Source organism: Condylura cristata, unplaced genomic scaffold, assembly GCF_000260355.1.
Source record: "Condylura cristata isolate star-nosed mole 26May11 unplaced genomic scaffold, ConCri1.0 scaffold00017, whole genome shotgun sequence".
Classification (NCBI taxonomy): domain Eukaryota; kingdom Metazoa; phylum Chordata; class Mammalia; order Eulipotyphla; family Talpidae; genus Condylura; species Condylura cristata.
In genome coordinates, this window is record NW_004567118.1 from 7,414,690 (window position 1) to 7,436,150 (window position 21,461).

The following is a 21,461-nucleotide window of genomic DNA, read 5'->3' on the forward strand; positions in this document are numbered from 1 at the left end:
CCAAAGACAAAAATGACTCTTATTGTAACAGAAGCTGTACATATGTTGGAGGAAATAGGAAAACGCAGATGAGCAAAACTGAAGAATCAAAACTGCACGCCCCCACTTAGACAGCACCACCCTTCCTGGTCTCTCTCTACGCGTATGCATGAGCTAAAAATATGAGACCATGTTTTTCTCCAATCTTGTTTAAGTCACACATCTTCACTCAAGAAGAAGCAGGATGAGGAGGGCGGCCCAGGAGGCTGAGGAAGGACACAGGTTGGACGTGGGGAGCGGGCCGCCCCAGGCCCCCTCAGCTGTGATGCAGCACTTTTGTCAGGGGGAAGGGTCAGCTGGAGGGGTGAAGTAACACGGGTTCACAATTTCTAAACAGGTCCCCAACTCCCCAATTACAGCTTTGCAGTTAAAGAGAAGTCATCGCGCCTAGATTACACTCCCATTTCAACGCATGTGTGGGACTAACAGGGGCAGGCAGTCTTCTGAGCTCCCTGAGATCCAGGCTGCTTAACTACTTAACTCAGGGGCAAGTGGGTTTTTGAGGGAAGCTGTGGTCAAACTGAAATTCCCAATATGACTGTGTAAGAGTTAGAAGCCCTCCTTGGAAAGCCCAAGGAGACCCCCATCCATCGCAGCTGGGGAAATTAAGCTTGGAGCTTTGAGCACTTCTTTGAACACTGAGCAAAGGCTCATTTCAAGCATACCAGGGAGGCAAAACTAGATTAAAAAGAAAGAAGATATCACATGACACTTCCCTGATCAAGAAGATTTACCTAAAGAGGAAAAAAAGTGATATTTATATCCACATGACAAACATCTTAGCCAGGCCCTCAATTCATTATGAACTCCACATTTAAGTGTGCAGCTCAAGTGAAAGCATTTCTACTGCGTGTCTGACTTCCCAGGATGCAGACCACATCTATGGACAGCTGGAGAGAAGAGCTAGAAACCCATCTGGAGATGTCATTGTGGTGGAAAATAAGGAATATACTAGTCTTGTGTCAGCAAGGAGGAAAAGGCTGGTCCCAGGGTGCGTGCGCGCGCGCGTGTGTGTGTGTGTGTGTGTGTGTGTGAGACAAGAGTACACTGAAGTTGCTTAGACATTTTTCAATTCTCAAGAAGCTGCAGTTAGAAGAGGAAGTGGTGTGAACTTTTTACCTTTTATCTAAATGCTCTGAAGAGGCATTCTGTAGGATTTCAACATTTTTCAAACTAAACAAAATACTAGCAGTGAGTGAGTGGAGCCGCTTGTCTCTGCAGGAGCAGCATCAGTAGCACATAGCCTAGCCTCTTCCCTTTAAGAATCCTCGCCCCGTGCTTATTTGGGACTGGCGGTCCCGAGTGCTCCATTATCTCACAGGCCAGGCATCAGCCCTGGGGGCTCCACGACTCAGGGCCATCTGATTCCTATCAGGTAGAGAAGAAACCATGACAGCCAGTCAGCCGGCAGGTAGTCTTTTAAGATAAATGAGGGGAAGGAAGAACCAGAGATTGGAGAGGCTCATCTACACTAAATCCTGTGAGAAGACAACTGTGATTGAAACTGTTTCCTGAGTTCTATTCAGAATACATCACCCCCCACACTCATGAATCCTTCCATAAAAGGGGACACAGCTTCCAAGGTGTTCCAGGAGGGAGGCCCACGACGCACCCTCAAGCAGAAGTGAACTGATTTCTCCAGGGCCACAGAGCCAATGGAGATGCTGGCCTTTCTCCCCAGCAGAAGGCTTTTAAAAGTGCATTTCCCGGCCCTCCCAGGTGGCGCAGCAGGTTAAAGCACAGCACTGGGAGGCTTAAGCCACTTCCCCATGGGTGATTTCCCGCCTGCCCCGGAGCTGACCCACATGTCACAGCAGACCTCTCCTGACCCGCCCGCTGCTCCCCTCAGCAGTGTACTTCCTCAAAAAGACTCTTCTGCTCCACACTCTGACCCTGGTGAATCCTCTCACCCTCTGCATCTCTGGCCTGTACCCCAGCTCTGTATGAATAAATAAATCTTTAAAAAAAAAAAAAAAGTGCATTTCCCACTGTCCGGTTTCACTGTCAGACTCAACTGCCGCGGACCGCAGCTGCCTGCTTTGGGAACTACCACAGGCTGGAAGGGCTCCAGTTCCTCCCCTTGCTGGAACCAGGATGACTGTACCTGGATCTTAGGAACACTGCTCTATCCATTGGGCATCTTGGATGGGCCAAGGGAAGGAAGCAGACCAATAAAAAAATGAGCAATTCCTTTTGTAGTAAGCAAAGTAGAAAGCAAGTGAAAGAATAGGAAATAAGAAGAGAATTACAGATAACTTTCAAATAGTCAAAATAATGAACCATGACTTATTTTTAACTTCATCCAGTCTGCCTCCTACCTGGCCTCAGGCAAACCGCCACACATCAGTAAGTACAGGTAACTTATCCTCAATTTAGTATCTGCTCAAGTCACACCAAATACTGAGACTCTCATAGAATTTCATGACCCAATTTGTTGCCTTTTCACCTGATTCCAAAACCCAAAAGAAAAAAAGCTTTATTCCCCATGTGAACTCTTCACATCAATACTCACAGCCAGTAGTGCTCATTCAGAAGTGCCTTTCCACAACTCCCAAAAAATTATCTCAATCAGGGAGAGTCATCAAAACTATTGGGAGAAATACTGCAGGGAACAGAATATTTAAATAATGTCAAAGTTTCATAAGAGAATTATGTATTTCTACAATGGGAAAGTTGGTGGTTACCACCGAAAGGGATCGAACTTAGCACAAGTAACAACAGACATTCAGAATTACATGCCTCCAAAAGCGACAGCTATGACGCGTACTTCACCCACTAGTGCTCTTGCCAGCAAGTTTTACCTGAGTTCAATCAGGCCCCAAACCTGACTTCTCATCTGCAGAAAATACAGGGGATAGAAGAGGGAGAAAAAGCACCATGAGGGCCTCCCTGGTTAAGTGTCAGCACTAGCACCCCGATGGCCTGAGTTCAGTCCCCAGCCAGGGGGTGACCCACATGGCGCAGCAGACCCCTGTCTCACCCGCTGCGCCCCTCAGCAGTGGATTTCAGTTGATGCACCTGTTTTGCTCCCCACTCTGTCTCTGGTGAGTCCTCTCGCTTCTTGCACCTCTGGCCTACAACCCAGTTCTGGTATGCATAAATAAATCAGTCTTTGAAAAAGAAAAATCACCATGAGAAAAATGGAAAAATCCTGAATGTGGGTCAGCTAGAAGACAATTGACCTATAGTCTTCTAAGTCAGTCATTAAATAACAAAACACAGGAGTGTGTAAGGAGTTCTAAACAGACTTTTTTTTAAGACTTATTTTTTAAATTTATGCATACAAAAGCAAGCGTATAGGCCAGAGTTATCGGGTTGGGGTGATAGGATCCATCAGACACAGGGTGGGGCACAGATAGGTGATATAGGAGTGGTCTGCTGTGCCATGTGGACCAGCTCCCTGACCAGGGATCAAACTCATGGCACAATGGCTGGTGATAGCTTGATAGAACTTAGACTTTAACCCTTGAGACACCAGGGAGACCCTCTAGATAGGACTTTTCAATGATACCACCAAGTGAAAAACTTGATGGGATTCTGGTACAAAACCTTAAAAAGGCCATTGAAGGGGAAATGGTAGATGTTATTAGATGATGCAGACTAATACCTCCTGAGGTCTAATAATGACATTGTGATTTTATAGAACATCCTTAGTCTCATGATGGCTACTGAAGCAACATGTCTATTTTCAAATTATTTTCAAATAGCTCCCCCTAAAGCACATATATCCACCACAATATTTGTAGCAATCTAGACACACATATACATATCACACAGGAGAGTAGATGGATTAGACAATTGTGACCAAGTTTTCAACGAGTCCAGGTGAACGATGAATGGGTGTGCTAAGTACTTACAACTTTCCTAGACTTGAAATTGTGATTCCAAGTTATGAGAAAAATAGTTCTGAATGGTGGCCCTCCCTGGTGGCACAGTGGGCTGGAGCGCAGCACTATAAAACTGGCCAGCTGGGGACACTTCAGTGTGAGTTCGACCCCCTCCCAGGAGCTGATCCACATGTCACAGCAGACCTCTCCTGTCTCCCTGCTGCTCCCCTCAGCAGTGTACTTCGTCAATCTGCCTGTTCTGCTCCCCACTCTGACTCTGGTGAATCCTCTCACCAATCCTGCACCTCTGGCCTGTACCCCAGTTCAGTATGCATAAATAAAATCTTTATCTTTAAAAAAAAGTTGTGAATGGAAAAAAGAACTAGTTTAATTTGGGAGGATGGAAATTCAATTCATTCTTCAATAAGAGTCTCAACTCTCACATTTTAATGTTGGCTGGCTATTGTCATATCCAATAGTTACTACCCTGGTCTTTTAATTTGGGGAAAGAGAAGGTGGGCAAGAAGAAATGAAAGAACGAATGAGGCTTAATCTGAGGCAAGGAATTGAAAGATGTAAATCAACCCAAGGCAGAAGGAAGATGCGAAGGGAAAGAGACTTTGAGAAATGTCACATCATCCCAGGGGCGAGAAACGCTTGGACAGAGACAGGGCCTCAGGTCTATCCAGTCAAGTGGCCCCTACTTGCCATTATTGACCTTCAGAAAGAATGTGGCAATCAGGGAGGCCCCAGGGAGTAAGGGCAAAAATGGCTAAAGGGAAAGCAGGTGGATCCCAGGAGGAACGAAAATGAATTACAATGCATGTCTCCCTCTGTAGGTGCAAAAATGGACCTTAAAAAGACTTTGGTGGCCCTCCCTGGTGGCGCAGCGGGTTAAAGCACTGCACTAAGAAGCTTAAGCCACTTCCGCATGAGTTCGATCCCCGCCTGCCCTGGAGGAGATCCACATGGCGCAGCAGACCTCTCCTGACCTGCCTGCTGCTCCTCTCAGCAGTGTACTTTGTCGATCTGCCTGTTCTGCTCCCCACTCTGTCCCTGGTGAAGCCTCTCACCCTCTGCATCTCTGGCCTGTACCCCAGTTCTGTATGAATAAATAAATAAATCTTTAAAAAAAAAAAAAAAAGACTTTGGTGAGAAATTCCTGTTCTTAAATTCCATATAAATAGAATCATATAGTGTGTACTTATTTGTTTCTGATTTCTTTTGCTTAACATGTTGAGACTCATCTATGGTTTCTTGTGTATCGATAGTGCACACCATTTTAAGGCTCAAAAATATTCAATGAGATGCATATACCCCAACTGGACCATCTATTCTCCTACTGATGGGATATTTGTATAATTAATAGTCTCTGACTCTTATAAATAAAATCTTATTCAAGTGAAAAAAAAAAAGACTTTGGTGAGAATAGGAGTGTCTAGCTGGTGAGAATGAGAGAACTTCTTATTCCTCAGAACTGAATGAGGGAGACTGTAGCTTTCTGTCCTTGAACAACTCCAGGAAGACATAATTATGTGCCCTCAGATGTCTCAATATTCATCTCTGGAGGGCAGGTTACACCAGATGAGTCTGGGCCTCCTCTAGTTCTAGAATTCCCCAACTATTAACGGGCAAGTAAGAGATGACTACTGACCAGTTCAGCTAAACTGAAAGCTCAGAGTTCATGCTATCGTCTGGGGCAAGATAAATTAAAGGTGGGGGAGGGAAGAGACCCAAAGTCAAAGGGAGATTTGCTTTACCTAGGCTGAACAGACAGCTGTGTTGCGGGCTCCCAGAATATCTCCCCCACCTCCTCCCCCAGCAGGAGAGTATAAATAGTGCTTGATTTACCTGTGGCTAGCCACAAGCAGAGGGGCTGCTCACGTGACCGGGTAAGCTGGGAGCAACTACCCAGGAGACAGCAGGGCTCAGAGGGCAGTTTGCTAACTTGCTAAATCTCACTAGCTTGGGATCTGTCAAGACCTCTGCTTTTAACCCTACCCTGGTTCTTTTAGCTCTGGGCTGGAGTAAGGAGGGCTCTCAGTTATATTCCTCAGAGCTGGAGAAGCATCAGGGCCAGAATTTAGTTCAGCACTTGGTGCTACTCACACAAAGCCTTCTCTGCTTGGCTCCATCTCCTCATTCAAGTTCTAGTCTCAGTCGCCAGCTTCAAAGAGGAGAGACCCCACAGACAGCAACAGCCCATCTGCTGGACCCGTACCTGGCTCTGACATGCTAGACCTGACCCATCCTGACCTCAGAACTGTGGCAAATTCCCAGGCTCTGCCTTACCGGCAAAAACCCCCAAAATGCACAGGGACAACATTCCAAGGCCACCCGTTTTCTGAAGCCCTGGTCCAACCAATGGTTCAGGTGTGTGCCAGGAGCCCAAGTCCAGCAGCAGCTCTGGAGTAAACCTAATGTCAAAGGCAGGACCAGACGGCAGCACCAGAAGTCTTGAGAGGTGCTGCGAAGGTTTTCTTGGGCCTACCTTGAGGAATGTGTGCCTGCAACCACTGGTCAGCTCACAGCTGGAGGCAGGTGCGTGCAGCTAGAGGCAGAGGTTTGGCAGCACACCTCACACCCAGGGAAGGAAGCTCTGTGTCTGCTCTTAAGTCAGGAGCTGCGTCCTAGCAGCAACCCCCTTTCTCGGTGAGGTCAAGAAAGACATACTGAAAAATGGGGGAGGGAAGTGCATGGGACGATGGTGATGGCACACGGGTGGCTTGGTGATGGGAAACCCATGGGGATTACAATCGAGATGAAAAAAAAATGTACAAAATGATGTAAAAATGAACTATAATATTATAAAGGAAAAAAAAAAGAAGTAAAAGGAGAATTTGAGCCAAAGAAACAGCTTGGGCAGTAAATTACTAAGATGTCCTATCTATGCCTTTAAGATCTCGAAGGTGATCACAGCATAAATAGACAGCCCTGGCCATTTGCACAGCAGCTCTAACACAGTTGTCTGAGCTACAGACAACCCAGCAGCAATTAGCGAGGGCAGTTTTTCCTCATCCTCCTGCATCTAGCCCTGATTCCCCCTGGATCCCCTCCATCCAGCACTTATTTTGGGGGGACAGAACCACAAGGAATGAGAGCAGTGGGCATAGCCTAATAATAATTGAATAAGGCAAACGATCTCGGTATACAGCTGGGGTTGGGGTAATAATGCAGTAAGTGCTCTCGGGCCATTTCATGTAAATGGCTGGAACCTATCAAAATTCTTTTGATGACAATTTAACCAGCCTCACGGTTGTGGGGTGCCTTAGGAGGCATCTCAAATAAGTTTTTTTTAAAAGAAGGATTTTTTCAGACTTACTTTTATATTAAGATATAGAGTAGGGCACATTCACTAACCCCAATTCTGGAAGTGAGGAAAGTTGGTTAAGGAAAATGACAGGAATAACTTCCTCACCTTCTAGGAGTGCAGATGGGTGTGTAACACATGGCTTGGTGTGAAAGGAAAGGGACCAGGAAACAAAGAGTAGCGTCTGAGCCTCAAGCGATGATCACCAGACCCACCCACCCTGCTCAGTGGAAGGTTTCACCAACAGCGAGTCCTCCTCTGAGTATGAGTTGCAACTCGCGTCCACCTGGTTAGATGCGTCGCCCTGAGACACTTGAACGCCCTCCCTGGTCCCTATATGTTCCTAAACCGGTACCACAAACCAGCTGGTAACACAGCCAAGAACGCTGTCTGGCCCAGACGCATAACCAGGCCCGCTCCCTAATCTAAACTCAACTCCTTCTCCCCCTCAGAGCTCTACTATAAAAATGCAAAGTAGTATTACTACACAGCTCTGGCGCAAGAGAGCCTCCCAATGTCATATATTTAAAAACAGAAGAGAGTTGAGTGAGGAGCAAGGGAGAGCGCCTCTTAGAGAAAGGAAGCAGTCTCCCCTGGAAGGTACCTGGATCTCCTGAGCATGCCCGGTGCCCTTCCGCCACCGCCGCCGCAACCGCGCCGACCCCTCTTCTAGGTCGGGGTAAGGCTTGGACAAAGCGGCTCGTTCTCAGAATCTGAGGCCAACGGCGTCCCATCGAGGGGCAAGGCCGGGCTGCCGTCTCCCAGGTTGGCTACTACAGTGATCAGTACGGGGGCCCAGATCCTGCCTCCGCCCCAACATGCTACGTGAGTCACTTAACGTCTCTGGGTCTCAGGCGTTCTGTCTGTCAAATGGGGAAGAATGAGAGATGTTATAAGGATGAGAGAACTCTTCCATTCCACAGAACTGGTACAGTCTAATCAGTGCAGCTTGTGTTCATTCTCACGCTTTCTCTATGGAGACAATTTCCATCTTACAGAGGCAATGATGAGAACAGGCCCCCAACCTCTGACCTCACCCTTACCCAGTTCACCTGTCATCAGACATCTGCCCCATTTGCTTCAGCATGGCCTCCTTCCATGTGTACTTTTCCACACTCTGCCACAGTCACTTCACACCCACACATTCACACTCAAAGACACACGCACCCTCGTTCAGATACACGCTGTCCTTTGTTGGACTTTCTATGGTGTTTTGTTCAAAAACAACAAGGAAGTATGGGAGGAGGAGGTTCCAGATGAAGACAAAGCAAGGGGGACTTGCTACTTGGTGAAGGTCCCATAGCCCTCATCCCGTCTCCTTCTTCCCGATACAAACAGCAAGCACGCAAGCGTGTGAGTTAGAGACGAACTATTCCATGGATATGTACTGGAGAAAAGCCCTTTTTACATAGGATAGTCAATTATTTTCTGTTTCTTTAAATAACATAACCACCCCAAACCAAAATTAGAGCATTTATCTGAACCATGGTAGTAGTTTTATTATACAGAATCATTTTTCTAATGATTTGTTACAATGGGACTTTACGATAGGGGGCTGGGGAACATCTGGAGAAAAAAAGGTTCCACATAAGCATCCACAATGAGAATCCTCAAGAATTCTATACAAACCCTGGTGTGGAGGGAGATGCCTAGAGCCCTCTTGGGAGGGCTAGGTAACCTGCAGGATGGCGGCTAGGTCATTGTCCAGACACCAGATCCCTAGGTGGACCTTTATCCAGGAGCTCAAGTCCCTGCTAGTCCCCTTGTCTCAGAAAGACACTGTCATTTATCTTAATGACCCCACCGCAAGCTACCCTGAAGGCAGGAGAGGGAGACGCGAGCTGGTAGAGCAAGGGCAGGGAGAGGAAACTGCACCAGGGCTCCCTACATGAAGGGTTCAATTGTCATCGTGACGCAATGCTGCCTGCCTGCCCCCCACCAAAGAAATGCACCACCCACATTTATTCCCAGGTGCTGTTTTTGCATTCTACATAGTCACACATAAAAAAGACAATGTTTACAGGCCCTCCCTGGTGGCGCAATGGGTTAGGACGCAGCACTGCAAGCTGGCCATTAGCCACTTCAGTGCAAGTTCGATCCCCCATCCCGGAGGTGACCCACACAGCGCGGCAGAACTCTCCTGCCTCTCCCACTGCTCCCCTCAGCAGTGTACTTCGTAGATCTGCCTGTTCCGCTCCCCACTCTTTCTCTGGTGAAATTTCTCACCGCCCCTGCACCTCTGGCTTATACCCCAGTTCTGTATGAATAAAGAAAGAAATCTTTAAAAAACAAACAAACAAAAAAACAAACTGTTTTCGATCAGTTCTAGCGTAAGCATATCTAATGTATCCCTGACAGGGACCCGAGCTCAGAAATCATGACCCCACAGAGGCAGGGATACCGCCTGCCGCCTCTGCCCTAACTGTCCTGGACTAGCTCTCATTCTGGGAAATGGAATGGAAATGGCGCATCTCAAACTAGCTGCAATCACTCAGCAACCCTCACACATCACACACACCATGGAATAACCATCACCTTCCAATGAACCACAACAAAGGGACAGTCAGGGGGCGCTGAAGGAATAGACAGACCTCTCTGTGGCCCATTTTCCTTTCTAATTCTTTCCGCTAGTTTGACAGATGAATTATTGCTCTGGAGCAAAGGTGTACCAGCAGAGGGACAAAGGCTGGGCGGGCACAAAGGATGCCAGCCTGGGAGGAAAGTCGCATCCACTGTATCACAAGATGGTGCCTGGCTTGGGAGAAAGGGGGCTACCAGCCTGGTTACCCCACTGAGGCCACCTCAGAGAGAAGAGTTGTGAATTCCAGACATACGTGGCAGGAGTCCTAGATGGGGAGCACAAGGATCTTCTTAGTCACAGGCTTTAGGTAAGTCATTTCCTTTCTGGGCCTTGGATTCCTTATCTGCAAAAACAAGTAAACGCCTCCTGCACCTGCAGGGCGGTTGTGAGGATCACAAGCAACAAAGATAACTAAGAACGACAGAGAGTTCAACTCAAGCTAAAGCTACCTATATTCTCAATTCCCCTGAAAAACACAGAAGCCAGAATCCTTTCTGGAGCTGGATTCACAGCTTCTTTGCACAGAGGTGGCTGGCTCTGCAAGGCCTCTCCTGGGAACACAGAGCTACCCAGGATTAGGGCTCATGCACATCAAGTGGGGCTGAGCCTCACACTGCCCTGTTCCCCCCAATATCAAAATCCTGACTGAAATACTGGGAAAACCCTCTGGAAGTATCCCCTCTATCATGCCGAATGCTATCCACCTCCATCCTCCAGCCCAGGTTATATGTCCTACCGATGGGCAGGAGTTTAAAAGTCAATCCCCAACAGGGGCCGTGTGGCGGGTTTTCAGCCAGCTTGCAGGTGTGCGGCAGAGTGCGCACATGTTATCTGCAGTGGTGTTCTCAGAGGCGTGTGGGTGATCAAACCCGCACAGAGCACAGAAAATTCTTAAGGGAAGGTGGTGTGGGGACAGGGAAGGGTAACGGGAGGAGGTAAAAGAAGCTGCCTTCCTTTCTTTCCAATGACAGTTTACTCTGTTTAAAGTTACCCTGAGCCAGGCAAGTCTAGAAAACCATTTGACTAAACCAGCAGAATAGCAGTTGTGGCCTTTAAAAGCAGAGATGCACAGACTCCATGGGTGGCCACGTGCAAGCCCAAGACTTGGGGAATGATAATGAACCCTCCTTCCAACATGCCCCCATGGTGGAGGGAAGAGATGCAAAAACAGCAGTGCTTTGTATCCCAGTACTTGGGAGCAGGTCAAGGTGAGCTTTTGGCCTGATTACACTCTGAAGCCACCACAGAACCAACAGACTTTCTGCTCCCTAACCTAGAAAAGTTGCTGGTCTCAGAATTTGCTGCAATTCTACCTGAAATGAAGAAACACCTAGCACTCATCTTGGCCTCCTTGACCTCTCACCCATATCTATGTCTAAACCTAAGGCCAGGTAGCCTGGCAATTTTGCGAAATCACATTCAAAAAAATCCTAAATATTGGCTGTTTCCATGGATCAACCTGCCCAAGCTCACCCGCTGGCTTTAAGTGTGTGGGGAAGAGAACCTATGGGCCTAGTAATGACAGCCATGGAAATGCCACGTCTTTGCCACCAGCTGGGCCTCAAGCCCAAAGATCAGGATGAATAGAGACCGGTGATTTAAAGAGAGAGAGAACACTAACACTTGGTGGGGGTGGGGGTGGGGGGAAGCCTTGTAAGAAGCTGGAGAGGTATTATAAAGGGGGCACAGTGTGTGGGGACCAGAAGTGGGAAAAACCATTTCAAGTTAGCCTGGGGGAAGTGTGGCTCACTCTTCCCCACCCCTGCTGCCTTTCCAGCAACTCAATCCAACAAGTATTTATTGAGCACGACACTCCCCATCTGCCCTGGCCCTCCCTCTGCAAAAACACTCAAATCTGTTCAAGCTGCAGGGTGAGTTCCATTGCACTTGAACTTGAAACAGGAGGTGCCTACCTTTTAAAAAGGCAGGCACACCATTTCCAGCATGGGGGAGAAGGGACTAATGCGCTTTGAAAAGGTTAAGGAACACAGCTCACCAAACAAGCCTGTAACTGTCACTTCTGAAAGGGAAAGGAGAAGAGAGTAAAAACTGAATTTAACCTTAGGGAGACTAATATACTACTGGTCAATTGAAAAAAAAAACCTAGTGGAAACATCACAGCAATTCCTGAATTAACCTTACCAAACACTTAATTTTCCTTCATTCAATGACTCTTCCGGCTTGCATTTGTATTTTACTCAACTTGTGGACATGCAGTGACTTACTCTTAAGAGTTACTCCTCAAGGAAGTAATGCCTCCGTGCTCTACATGTCTTCATTTAGGATCAAATGATAAAGGATGCAAGGGGCAGACCTGGTGGACGAGACCTGTGCTTATAGTATGACTGTGCTAGTTAGCAGAGTTCACCTCAAGAAGCCACCCATAATTTGCAAGATAGGGAGCTCAGGATCAAAAGATCGAGGTACCCCTAACTTACCACCCTGCCTTGCCAAGCTGCTCATCCTCAGGTAGCCTCGAAGGAAAAAAATAAAAACTTCCCCATCCCTGATGAGAGGCCAGCAGCTTCTGATCAATCAAACCCTCTGAGGAATCTCCCCCCCCAGCCTCCTCTAATCTCCTCCCCTCCTTTCAGGGAGCTGGAAGCAGAGAAGCTAAGGCTCAAGCAGGCTGCGCCCACAGCACTCCATCCACCCACCCCCAGTGTCAGCTGTCTGGGGCTAGTGAGCAAGGCAGGGTAAGCATCTGTACATGGCTGAGACTTCATTTCCAGGTTCCCCAGGGCCTGGAGTTAAAAGTTTCCCTATTATGAAATACTTTGATAGCATTCTTTTAAGTTCCCTGAAGTCACTCTTGATTGGCTGTAGTGCTCCCACACAGCAAAAGTCAATTGAAGCTTATTCTGCCTGAGGATAAACATTTAAATGGCTCCACATTGGGCATTCAACACTGTAATGACCCTGAGGAAAAGTGTGGAGAAGAAAGCAAAGTGCCAGGAAGAGTTTCAAAACCAGGAGATTCAGGGGGGACCAGGAGCTGGAGGCTGAGCGTGAGCAGCCAGCTGCTCAGAACCTCCCACCATACAGCTGTTCCCCAGAACAAGGGCCCCTTCACAAGCTCCACACCACTGGAGAGGAACTAGAGCACAGATAATTTATAACTTCAAATACAATCCAAAATTCTTTTCTTGCAGAGATCAGGACTTGTTTTCATCTAACAATGTGAATAAATTCAAGTAATGTTTGGTTAATTCATAACCCTGTAAACCAAATAATGGAGCCCTCTGTGCAGATTCAACTCAGGAGTGGTGGAGGGCTGACCTGAGTTTCCATTCCTCTTTTCTCTGCTTCCCTGCTTCCCTTCTCCATCTTGTATGACAGGGAAGGGTAACACCCATTGTGAGGGGGGGTGTGGTGTGAGTGGAGGTAGTGAGGGCATAATCAACCCACTAACAGTGGACAGTCTGTCCACTCACTGAGCTAACTTGCTAGTGGGCACCCACCTTTATTCTGAACTGGGAAGGAAACACAAAATTTCTTCTTCTAGCCCCTAAAAAGGGTTGATACTAACTCTGGAATAAACAAAGTCTAATGAGTAAAACATGAACTAGGTGTTGAATAGCATTTGATAATATGTGACAGTGTCAGTGGCGACTCAAAAACTGGACTTGCCCCCAGAATAGGTTGCGCCCAAAAGCCTGACTCCTTTGAAACAAAGGTGTGAGGGAAAAGCTTTAACAATCTGGAGGTCGCTCCAACAGTTCCACGAAGACTATATAAAGGGGTGATCCCAATGCCCATCACACCATCTATAAAACTAGAAGAAAAAAACAGGTAAAGTATTCTCTGGTTCTGAAAGTACCCCTTCCACTTCGGAAACACTCAAATTGCCAATATGTGCAAGTTTTGCAATTCTGCCTGAAACTTTCTAGAAATCCATTATCTCGAAGCAGAGAATATTATCTTCTTCCCACTACACCCACTCTCATTCTCTCCCTCTTCTACTCACCTTAAACGGGTTTACAAACCCCTAGCTCTGTCACATAAATGGAGAATTTCCCAGGTATATAATCCTTTGCTATCTAAAATATGAAGAACACATGAACCCACATGTCTTTGGGTACCAAAGGGATAAAACAGACAAGGTAACCCCCAATTTCAAGGACAGCACCACTGGTAACATTTAAGAGTCAGACTTTCGGCATCACACTCTGCTGACCTTGGGCCTGATGCTACAGCCAAACTGTCTAAAGCTAGTTTGCACGATCAGCCTGGTGCATAATGCTGCCCAAACACAAATCGCTTCAATCACAGGGTGCTGGAGGACAATTGTAGCTCTTACAGCATTTCTGTTGGACCCTAAGTCTCATTACAGCAAGATGACTTCTTGGCACAGAAGGCTGCACTCTGGTCTGTCTCCAGGCTGTTTCTGGCCCAAGTCCTGAAGGGCCAAGGTTGATGATCAAGTTCGCTCAGGGTTCTTTAAAGGAGACCCTCCTTTATGAGCCTCCATACCTATCTAAGCGCCATCTCCAAGGATTAACTTTTCAAAGTACTGTGAGGAAAGGAGTTTTAATAATTGCCATTAGTGTTGCCTCACAGTCACTGAAACAGCCATCCTGAGGGAACTAAGTGCTGTTTGAAACTAAGCTGTCCACTTGCCCATGGGGAAGCCAGCGTTTTAGGGCAGCGAGGGCTACTATCAGCTCTCTATCACCTGTTGAGAGAAATAAATGGGAATGAGGAAAATCCAAATCAGGAGATAAGCCTAAAGTAATTTCCATCTCTTCTGACATGTGTCGATACCGTTGTGGGTTGTCAGAAGAGGAGGGGGGAAATTTGCCTAACAGTCAAGCTTTTATGTAAATCCAAATTAGCTCATGTCTACTGAACATATGTCACCTGACAGTGGTGGACTGGGCAGCCTGGATTCACATGTGCTGATCCTCCACAGGCTGAGAATTGACTGGAAGCTGATGACCTATCCTTTTCCCCAAAAATGAGTGGGGATACAAATTTATTAGCTGTATTTGCCCCTTTAGGATTCTGTGAGGAGGTATATATTATGCACATTTGAAACTGATCTTTATGTACAATAATGATCTTGCTTTAGACATGGGAAAGCAAACTTTTCTGTAAAGTGCCATATGAGGAACAAATTAGGGGTTCACTGGGTTAAAGCTTAGCACTATGAAGCTAGCTGTGGCCACTGCAACACAAGTTCAATGGCCAGGAAGGTGACCCACATGGCACAGCAGACCTCTCCTGTCTCGCCTGCTGTTCCACTCAGCAGTGTACTTCAGTCAATCTGCCTATTCTGTCTCTGGTGAATCTTCTTACTCCTCACACCGCTGGCTTGTACCCCAGTTCTTGTGTGCATAAATAAATTTTAGAAAAATTAGGCTTCAAGGAGGCCATTTGGCCTCTATTACAATTACTTAACTCTTGTCACTGTGGTACTAAGCAGCCACAGACAATACCTAAAAATCAAGGAGGATGGTTGTGTTCCAATATAATTTTATTTACAAAAACAGGCAGAAGACTGAATTTGGCTTTCAGGACATAATTGCCAAGCCCTGGTTTAAGAAAATTCTGGTGGGTAGATAAATAGGAAGGCAGCATTTTTGGCTTCCCCAGAACTCAGTGGCCCCAATGAGACTGGTTCAGTGGAGAAGAACTGGCAAAGCTGGATTAAATATTATCTCCACTCAAAGGCTAGGGAGACATAAACACTATACAGGACAGATAAGACTGGAACCCAGAACCATTCACCTCCTAGTCCCACTCTGTCCATCATCAGAGATCTTAGAAGGATATGAAAATTGGCAGCTTCCTGTTCTGTTTATAGTAGGGAAGACATAGAATCAACCCAAATGCCCAAAAGTAGATGACTGGATTAAAAAGCTGTGGTACATATACACAATGGAATATTACTCGGCAATCAAAAAAAAGATAAACTCATGCCTTTTGTAGCAATATGGATGGAGCTGGAAGGATCATGCTTAGTGAAATAAGCCAGAAAGAAAAAGAAAAATACCGGATGGTTTCACTAGTAGCAGGAGTGTGAGGCATGGGGGGGGGGGGGAGGGGGGAGGATGGGAAAAGGTGCACGGGACTGTGGTGATGGCACACAGGTGAATTGGTGGTGGTTAAGTCCACGGGGATCACAACCTAGATGGAAAAAGGCATAAAATGAAGAATGATGTAAAAATAAATTAAAAAAAAAAAAAAGTTAGCAACTTCCAATTGACATGAGACACAAACGAGAATTTAAGGAGGAACTGGAGTAAGATACTTATCCTGGGTTTCTATTACCTACCAGTGGCTCTTAGCTGTCTCAGAGTTGACCTTCATTTTTCTCTCCATTCTCTTCTGCTTGCACACCCCTAGCCCAGGCTCATAAAAATGAAGCCATTCCTCGCTTTATAAAGCTATCCCTTATGGATGAATGGCCTCAGAAGGTAAACCCTGCTCTTTACACCACAAGCCTTTTTTACAAGGTCTAATATATCTTGTCAAGAGCACAGCAGGGTGTGTGGGGAGAGATAACTGCACACCCTGTGTACTACATCACTTGGAGATGGGAAACAGAAACAGTGATGACACTTCATTGTTCTTAAAACCCAGACCTAGATGCCTGCCTTTTTAAACAGCTGGATTTCAGAGCAGAGCCCTGTTTAGAAAGCTCACTTTAAAAGATGAGGGAATAAAAGTGTAAGGGGAGGCTCTAAAATTCTGAAACCTGCAGTACTGGTTTCATACCAATATGGGTTTGCTCTTTGAAGCCTGAAAAGGTAATTGGCTCTGACCAACAGTGCTCTCACCTTGGGGAAGCAAAGACACTAATATGAGAGGCAGCAGACACTTACAGCACTGTTCTAAATATCTTACCACTATTAACTCATTTGACTCTTTTGTAGATATTACTATTTACAAATGAGGAAACTGAGGAACGGAAATTTCCTTCAACCCACACAGTGAGTAAATGGCAGAAACTGGATTCAAATCCCAGTCATCTAGTACCCAGTCATTCTCTGAAGCCTTTATGACTGTAAGGCATTTCATTCTATCACATACAACCAACCTAGTGGTCTAGAGGAAACCACTTCTCAAGGCTGAGGAAACAATCTGAATACACCTAAAGTTCACATGCAGAAAACCTGACATGTTCCCGCATCAATTTGCAAGTACATTTCCTTAATGTTTGTCCACAAAAAAGTGGCTGAGGCTCCTCTTCCCTTCTATCCTTCCTCTCCCCTGTCTCACTTAAAACGTATTAATAACCCCCACTGCACACCAGGGAAGTGCCTTATTAACCCCTCTGGGGTACTAGTAGGTGGAGTAATAATTCATCACCCCAATCCATAAGCAAGAGGCCACCAACTTGCCTTAAATCACCTGGCAAATTATGCAGAACCCTCTTGTCTGTGCTTCTGAGTATCTTGGGGCCTCTGGCCATGTGAAAACCCAGTCATCCAAACCTACACTCTCCTCCCTTCCACAGCATCAACTAGTGTTTGTCCTTGTAACATTAGTTCTATAGCAACTGCTCTTAAAATGTGACGTTAATGAGGGCCCTCCCTGGTGGCGCAGCGGGTTAAAGCACTGCACTGGAAAGCTAGAGCCACTTCCGCAAGAGTTCGATCCCCACCCACCCCGGAGGAGATCCACATGGCGAGGCAGACCTCTCCTGACCCCCGCCCACTGCTCCCCTCAGCAGTGTACTTCGTCGATCTGCCTGTTCTGCTCCCCGCTCTGTCTCTGGTGAAGCCTCTCACCCTCCGCATCTCTGGCCTGTACCCCAGTTCTGTACGAATAAATAAATAAATCTTTAAAAAAAAAAAAATGTGACGTTAATGAATTTCCAACAAGAACACAGCCAGATTTTCTGCTGATTTTTACTAAAAATGACTACGATTCTGGTGCCTGCCTGTATTCTAAGGAAGCCCAAAGTCAAAGTCAACAGGTTTGCAGCCTTGTGGTTTACTTGACAGCTCAGAATAGGCATGAGTCTGCCTGGCCATTGTCATGATCTACAGTCAGATTCTAGTTATAAGTTTGCTAGTTGGTCACCATCTTGCTACCAGATTTGACATAGTTTCTATGTTCCAAGTGTGATGCTAACACTGACAATGAGGTCCAGATAGACTTGAGGACATTCTACTTCAGAGACACTTTTTATCCCATTCCTACCAAGGCACCGCAGCCCCTACACTTTTGAGGAGGGAGATGAGCAGCAACCATCACAAAAAGCTCCAGAAACTCTGGTTTAGAGAATGTCATTAACTGCTAGATGGCAGGGACCATGACTTTTGTACATTTGGTGAACGTCGAGCCTTTGGAAGTGTGCAATGATCTTTTCACATCTGGTGTGAATCAAATGCAAGCCTCACTTTCAACTTATTGCCAACCTCCTCATGCAAGTAGGTTTCCCCAGTCCTAACTGCCTGCATTTGTAGGAGACCAGTCACAGCTTTGAGTGTGAACACGAAGTTAAGCCTGCTTCTTCCTAGCTTCCCCAACCCACCACATCACGTTGCTATTAAGACATTACCGTGCTGTTCAGATGTTCAGAAAGTGGGGGTATTTGCCACAGTGAACTGGACTGTAGTTCTCACCCCACTGCCACGTTGGCTGGCAATGCCCAGGGCAAAACAGCCTTGGGGAGTGAAGGGGACAAATGCCCCCTTGGGGAGAGGGAATGGCAGAGGGCAAACTGCACACGTCCTGCACCAGGAGGACGCAAGCACACAAACACACAGAGGATGGCTGGAATGAGACAAACCGCCAGCTCCTCTACACACACACACTTTCACACACCATTGTTGAGAGCCGTATAAAGCTGGTCAACGATCTGGGAACATAGAACTGTGGGACACACCAAGGGGAATATAGGGAATCGGGAGCAGAGCGTTTCGTACCGCAGTAAAAGCCGTTAAACTATCTTATTCCAACGGCTCCAATGAAATCAGCTCCAGGAGGTGGCCCAGAAGGGAAGCGTACAAGAAGCGGAAAGGAAGGGAACTCCAGAGCCCTAGAGAGGGATGCTGGGGCCAAACTCAAGTTGGAGAAGTAACACATGGCTACTCGGGGCTCTCCATTCCCCTCCCCCCTCCGTGCAGACTTCCAGCGCCCACCGGCTCCCGGCTCCCGGCTCCAGCTCAAGCCTGCACAGGGCTCTCCCATCATGCGCCGCTTACTTCTCTTTCCTTACTCTTCGCTGCCACCCCTGCACCTTCTAATTGCCACCCCTGCGCCTTCTAATCACCCCCACACGACACCTCTGCCCACTTTTCAGTTATGCCCCCAAAGCCACCCTCCATCTGCCGGGTCCCTCCCCTCACCTCCTGGCCCGACTCCCAACACTCTCGGTCCCGGCGCTGTATCCCACGTTCTCCGCTCCCCGCTCGCGCTCCCTCAGCCCTCGCAGACTTTGTGCGACCCCTTTTCTCCTCTCTGGCCCCTAACCATTTACCCTCTCACACTTTCCCACACCCCTCCCCCCGTCACGCGCCCCCCTCCCCCAACGGCTCCTCCCACGGCACCCGCTCCAGGCCAGGCTCACCTGCGCGGCCACCCCCGTCCCGGCGCTGGTGTGGCTGCTGCAGCTGGAAGGGGACCGTGGCCCTGAGCGGCTGCAGCCCAGACCGGGGGGAGCCGACGGGGCCTGGGGGAGAGCAGCCCCGCCGGAGCCCCCCGGCCCCTCCGCGCCCCGGCCCCCAGGCACCTCCGCCTCTGCCGCCCGCTGCAGCCCCCGCCATGGCCGCAGGACCGGCTGCTGGCTCTGCCCCACAGCGAGCCCCACACAGCCCCCCAACCCCCGCTGCCGCAGCTTATCTGCTCTACGGGGCGGAGACCGGCCCCCTTGGTCCAGACCTCTTATTGGCCCATGGATCCCCAGACCCCTCCTCTCAACTAATCCTCGGCTGGCTCTTCCCTTTCCCGAGGAGTATTGGTCAATATAACCAGCGATCCGCCCCAAGACCCCACCTACACCCCGCCCCCGCAGCTTTCCTACGTCCGAGGGGCAGATGATTGGTTGCTCCTGAAGAGGGCCGGTTCTTCGACACTGCCAATGAGAAGACACAGAAAAGGGGAGCGTCACGCCCAGTCCCAGGTAGTATGCAAATATATGTCACGTGGTGTACGACTGAGTGGGGGCGGGGCCGCGTGTAGGTTGGAATCGAGTACTAGTGAAATCTTCTTGGGGGGTAGGGAGGGGTATCAAACTTCCAGCAGCTGAGTCCCAGCAAGCACGGAGGAAAGCGATAACTTCAAAAAGCATTACTTTTGACTTAACCCCCAAAACATTAGTTTGGAGTTCTCATAAGATTTCAGTGCTGCCTGCAAGATCCAAACTAAAGTTCTACGAATTAATGCATTGTTTGCATACATTTGCATTGATTTGCATTATATTCATGCGTTTCCTGGCTACCTTGTCTCGTGTGACGCCCATATTTGTCTTTCTCCACGTTTCCAAGTCCCTACTTGGTGTTGATCCAACCTAAAAAAAATAACAGCTGTTAGTCTGCAAATTAGATTGAGGCTGAAAAAAAAAAAAAGAGAATTCCCCTTCAGAGTCGTCCATTCCAAGTCTAGCTCAGCAGAATGGAAGGCATAAAGTGACTGAGAAACGTGCCCAAGTTTGCACAGAGACTCCATTAGTAAGTCCTGGTCTTCCCAGTTAAATGCTCTCTGACCTACAAGTCAAAATAAGACTGGATGGTCCCCAAAGAGAATGCATGCAGTTGTGAAAATAAAACAGCATGAAGACATAAGGAAAAGAAAACAGCACTTAAGTAACTATTAAAAATTATTACTCTTGCTATTTGCTAACCATTTTGTTCTATATATGGAAAAAGCTAACGGCAATCAACCCTGGATAGTCTGCATAAGGGACCATCCAAATAATTGGATAATTCCCTCCAGATTTATATTTAGCAGTGAATTCTATTTTTGATCTTGCTACAGATTTATCTTCTATTTCTGTTTTTGCCCAGTTTAACGTTAAAATGAAGCTATTCCCTGAAGCCACACTAACTAATCAGAAAAGAAGATAATCTGGGAGCATCCTGAAAGGAGAGGTCATTTAGGGATTAAATATTGAAAACTGTTAATAATCAAAGTGGAAATTGAAGAGCTGGTTGAATATTAAAATGAGCCTCCATAAATACAGTGAATTGAGGCAATGGAACATCACAAAGAAAAGTATCCGTTCCCCTTTCTTCCCCCACCCCAGGAAGAAAGTACTCTGGTAGATTTGAAGGATTTACTTTAAGATCGGACATTTGAAATCTTTTTTATTCATGGGGAAATGCTGTACTTCTTTTCCATGGAGAAGGCAACCTTACTAAAGGCAGATAGAAATTAACAAAGACTAATGAATTTTTAAAAATTCAGATTCTTTATAAACTTCATTGAAAAAAAGTTGCAACTTATAAAGTTTCTCAATTTCAGTAAATTTAAAGTCTTCATAAACTTTTCTTTTTTAATCCTCATAATCTCTGGAAGAAGAAAGCCATACATATATTCTTATTATGGTGCAAGTAGGGAAGGTGAGGCCCAAAGAGGTGAGTTCTATTAATTCCTACTTCAGATCTCCATCAGATCGCATTGGACCATCATGCTTCATGTCTTCATTAATAAATACAGTAACATGGGCCCTCCCTGGTGGCACAAGGGGTTAAGCGCAGCACTATGAAGCTATCTCAGCCACTGCAGCACAAGTTTCATCTCTGGCCAGGGA

The 21,461-nt window shown here is 47.0% G+C and overlaps 1 protein-coding gene across 1 annotated transcript in view; it reads right to left on the reverse strand.

Moving 5' to 3' along the window:
• The window catches only part of FAM117A (family with sequence similarity 117, member A), a 44,603-nt gene extending 25,061 nt beyond the window's left edge, over positions 1-19,542 (reverse strand). Inside the window, exon 1 of the mRNA XM_004684320.1 lies at positions 19,281-19,542. Coding sequence (XP_004684377.1) covers positions 19,281-19,476 — 196 coding nt within the window. The 5' untranslated portion in view covers positions 19,477-19,542. The remainder of the gene's footprint in view (positions 1-19,280) is intronic.
• Between the last annotated feature and the right edge of the window lie 1,919 nt (positions 19,543-21,461).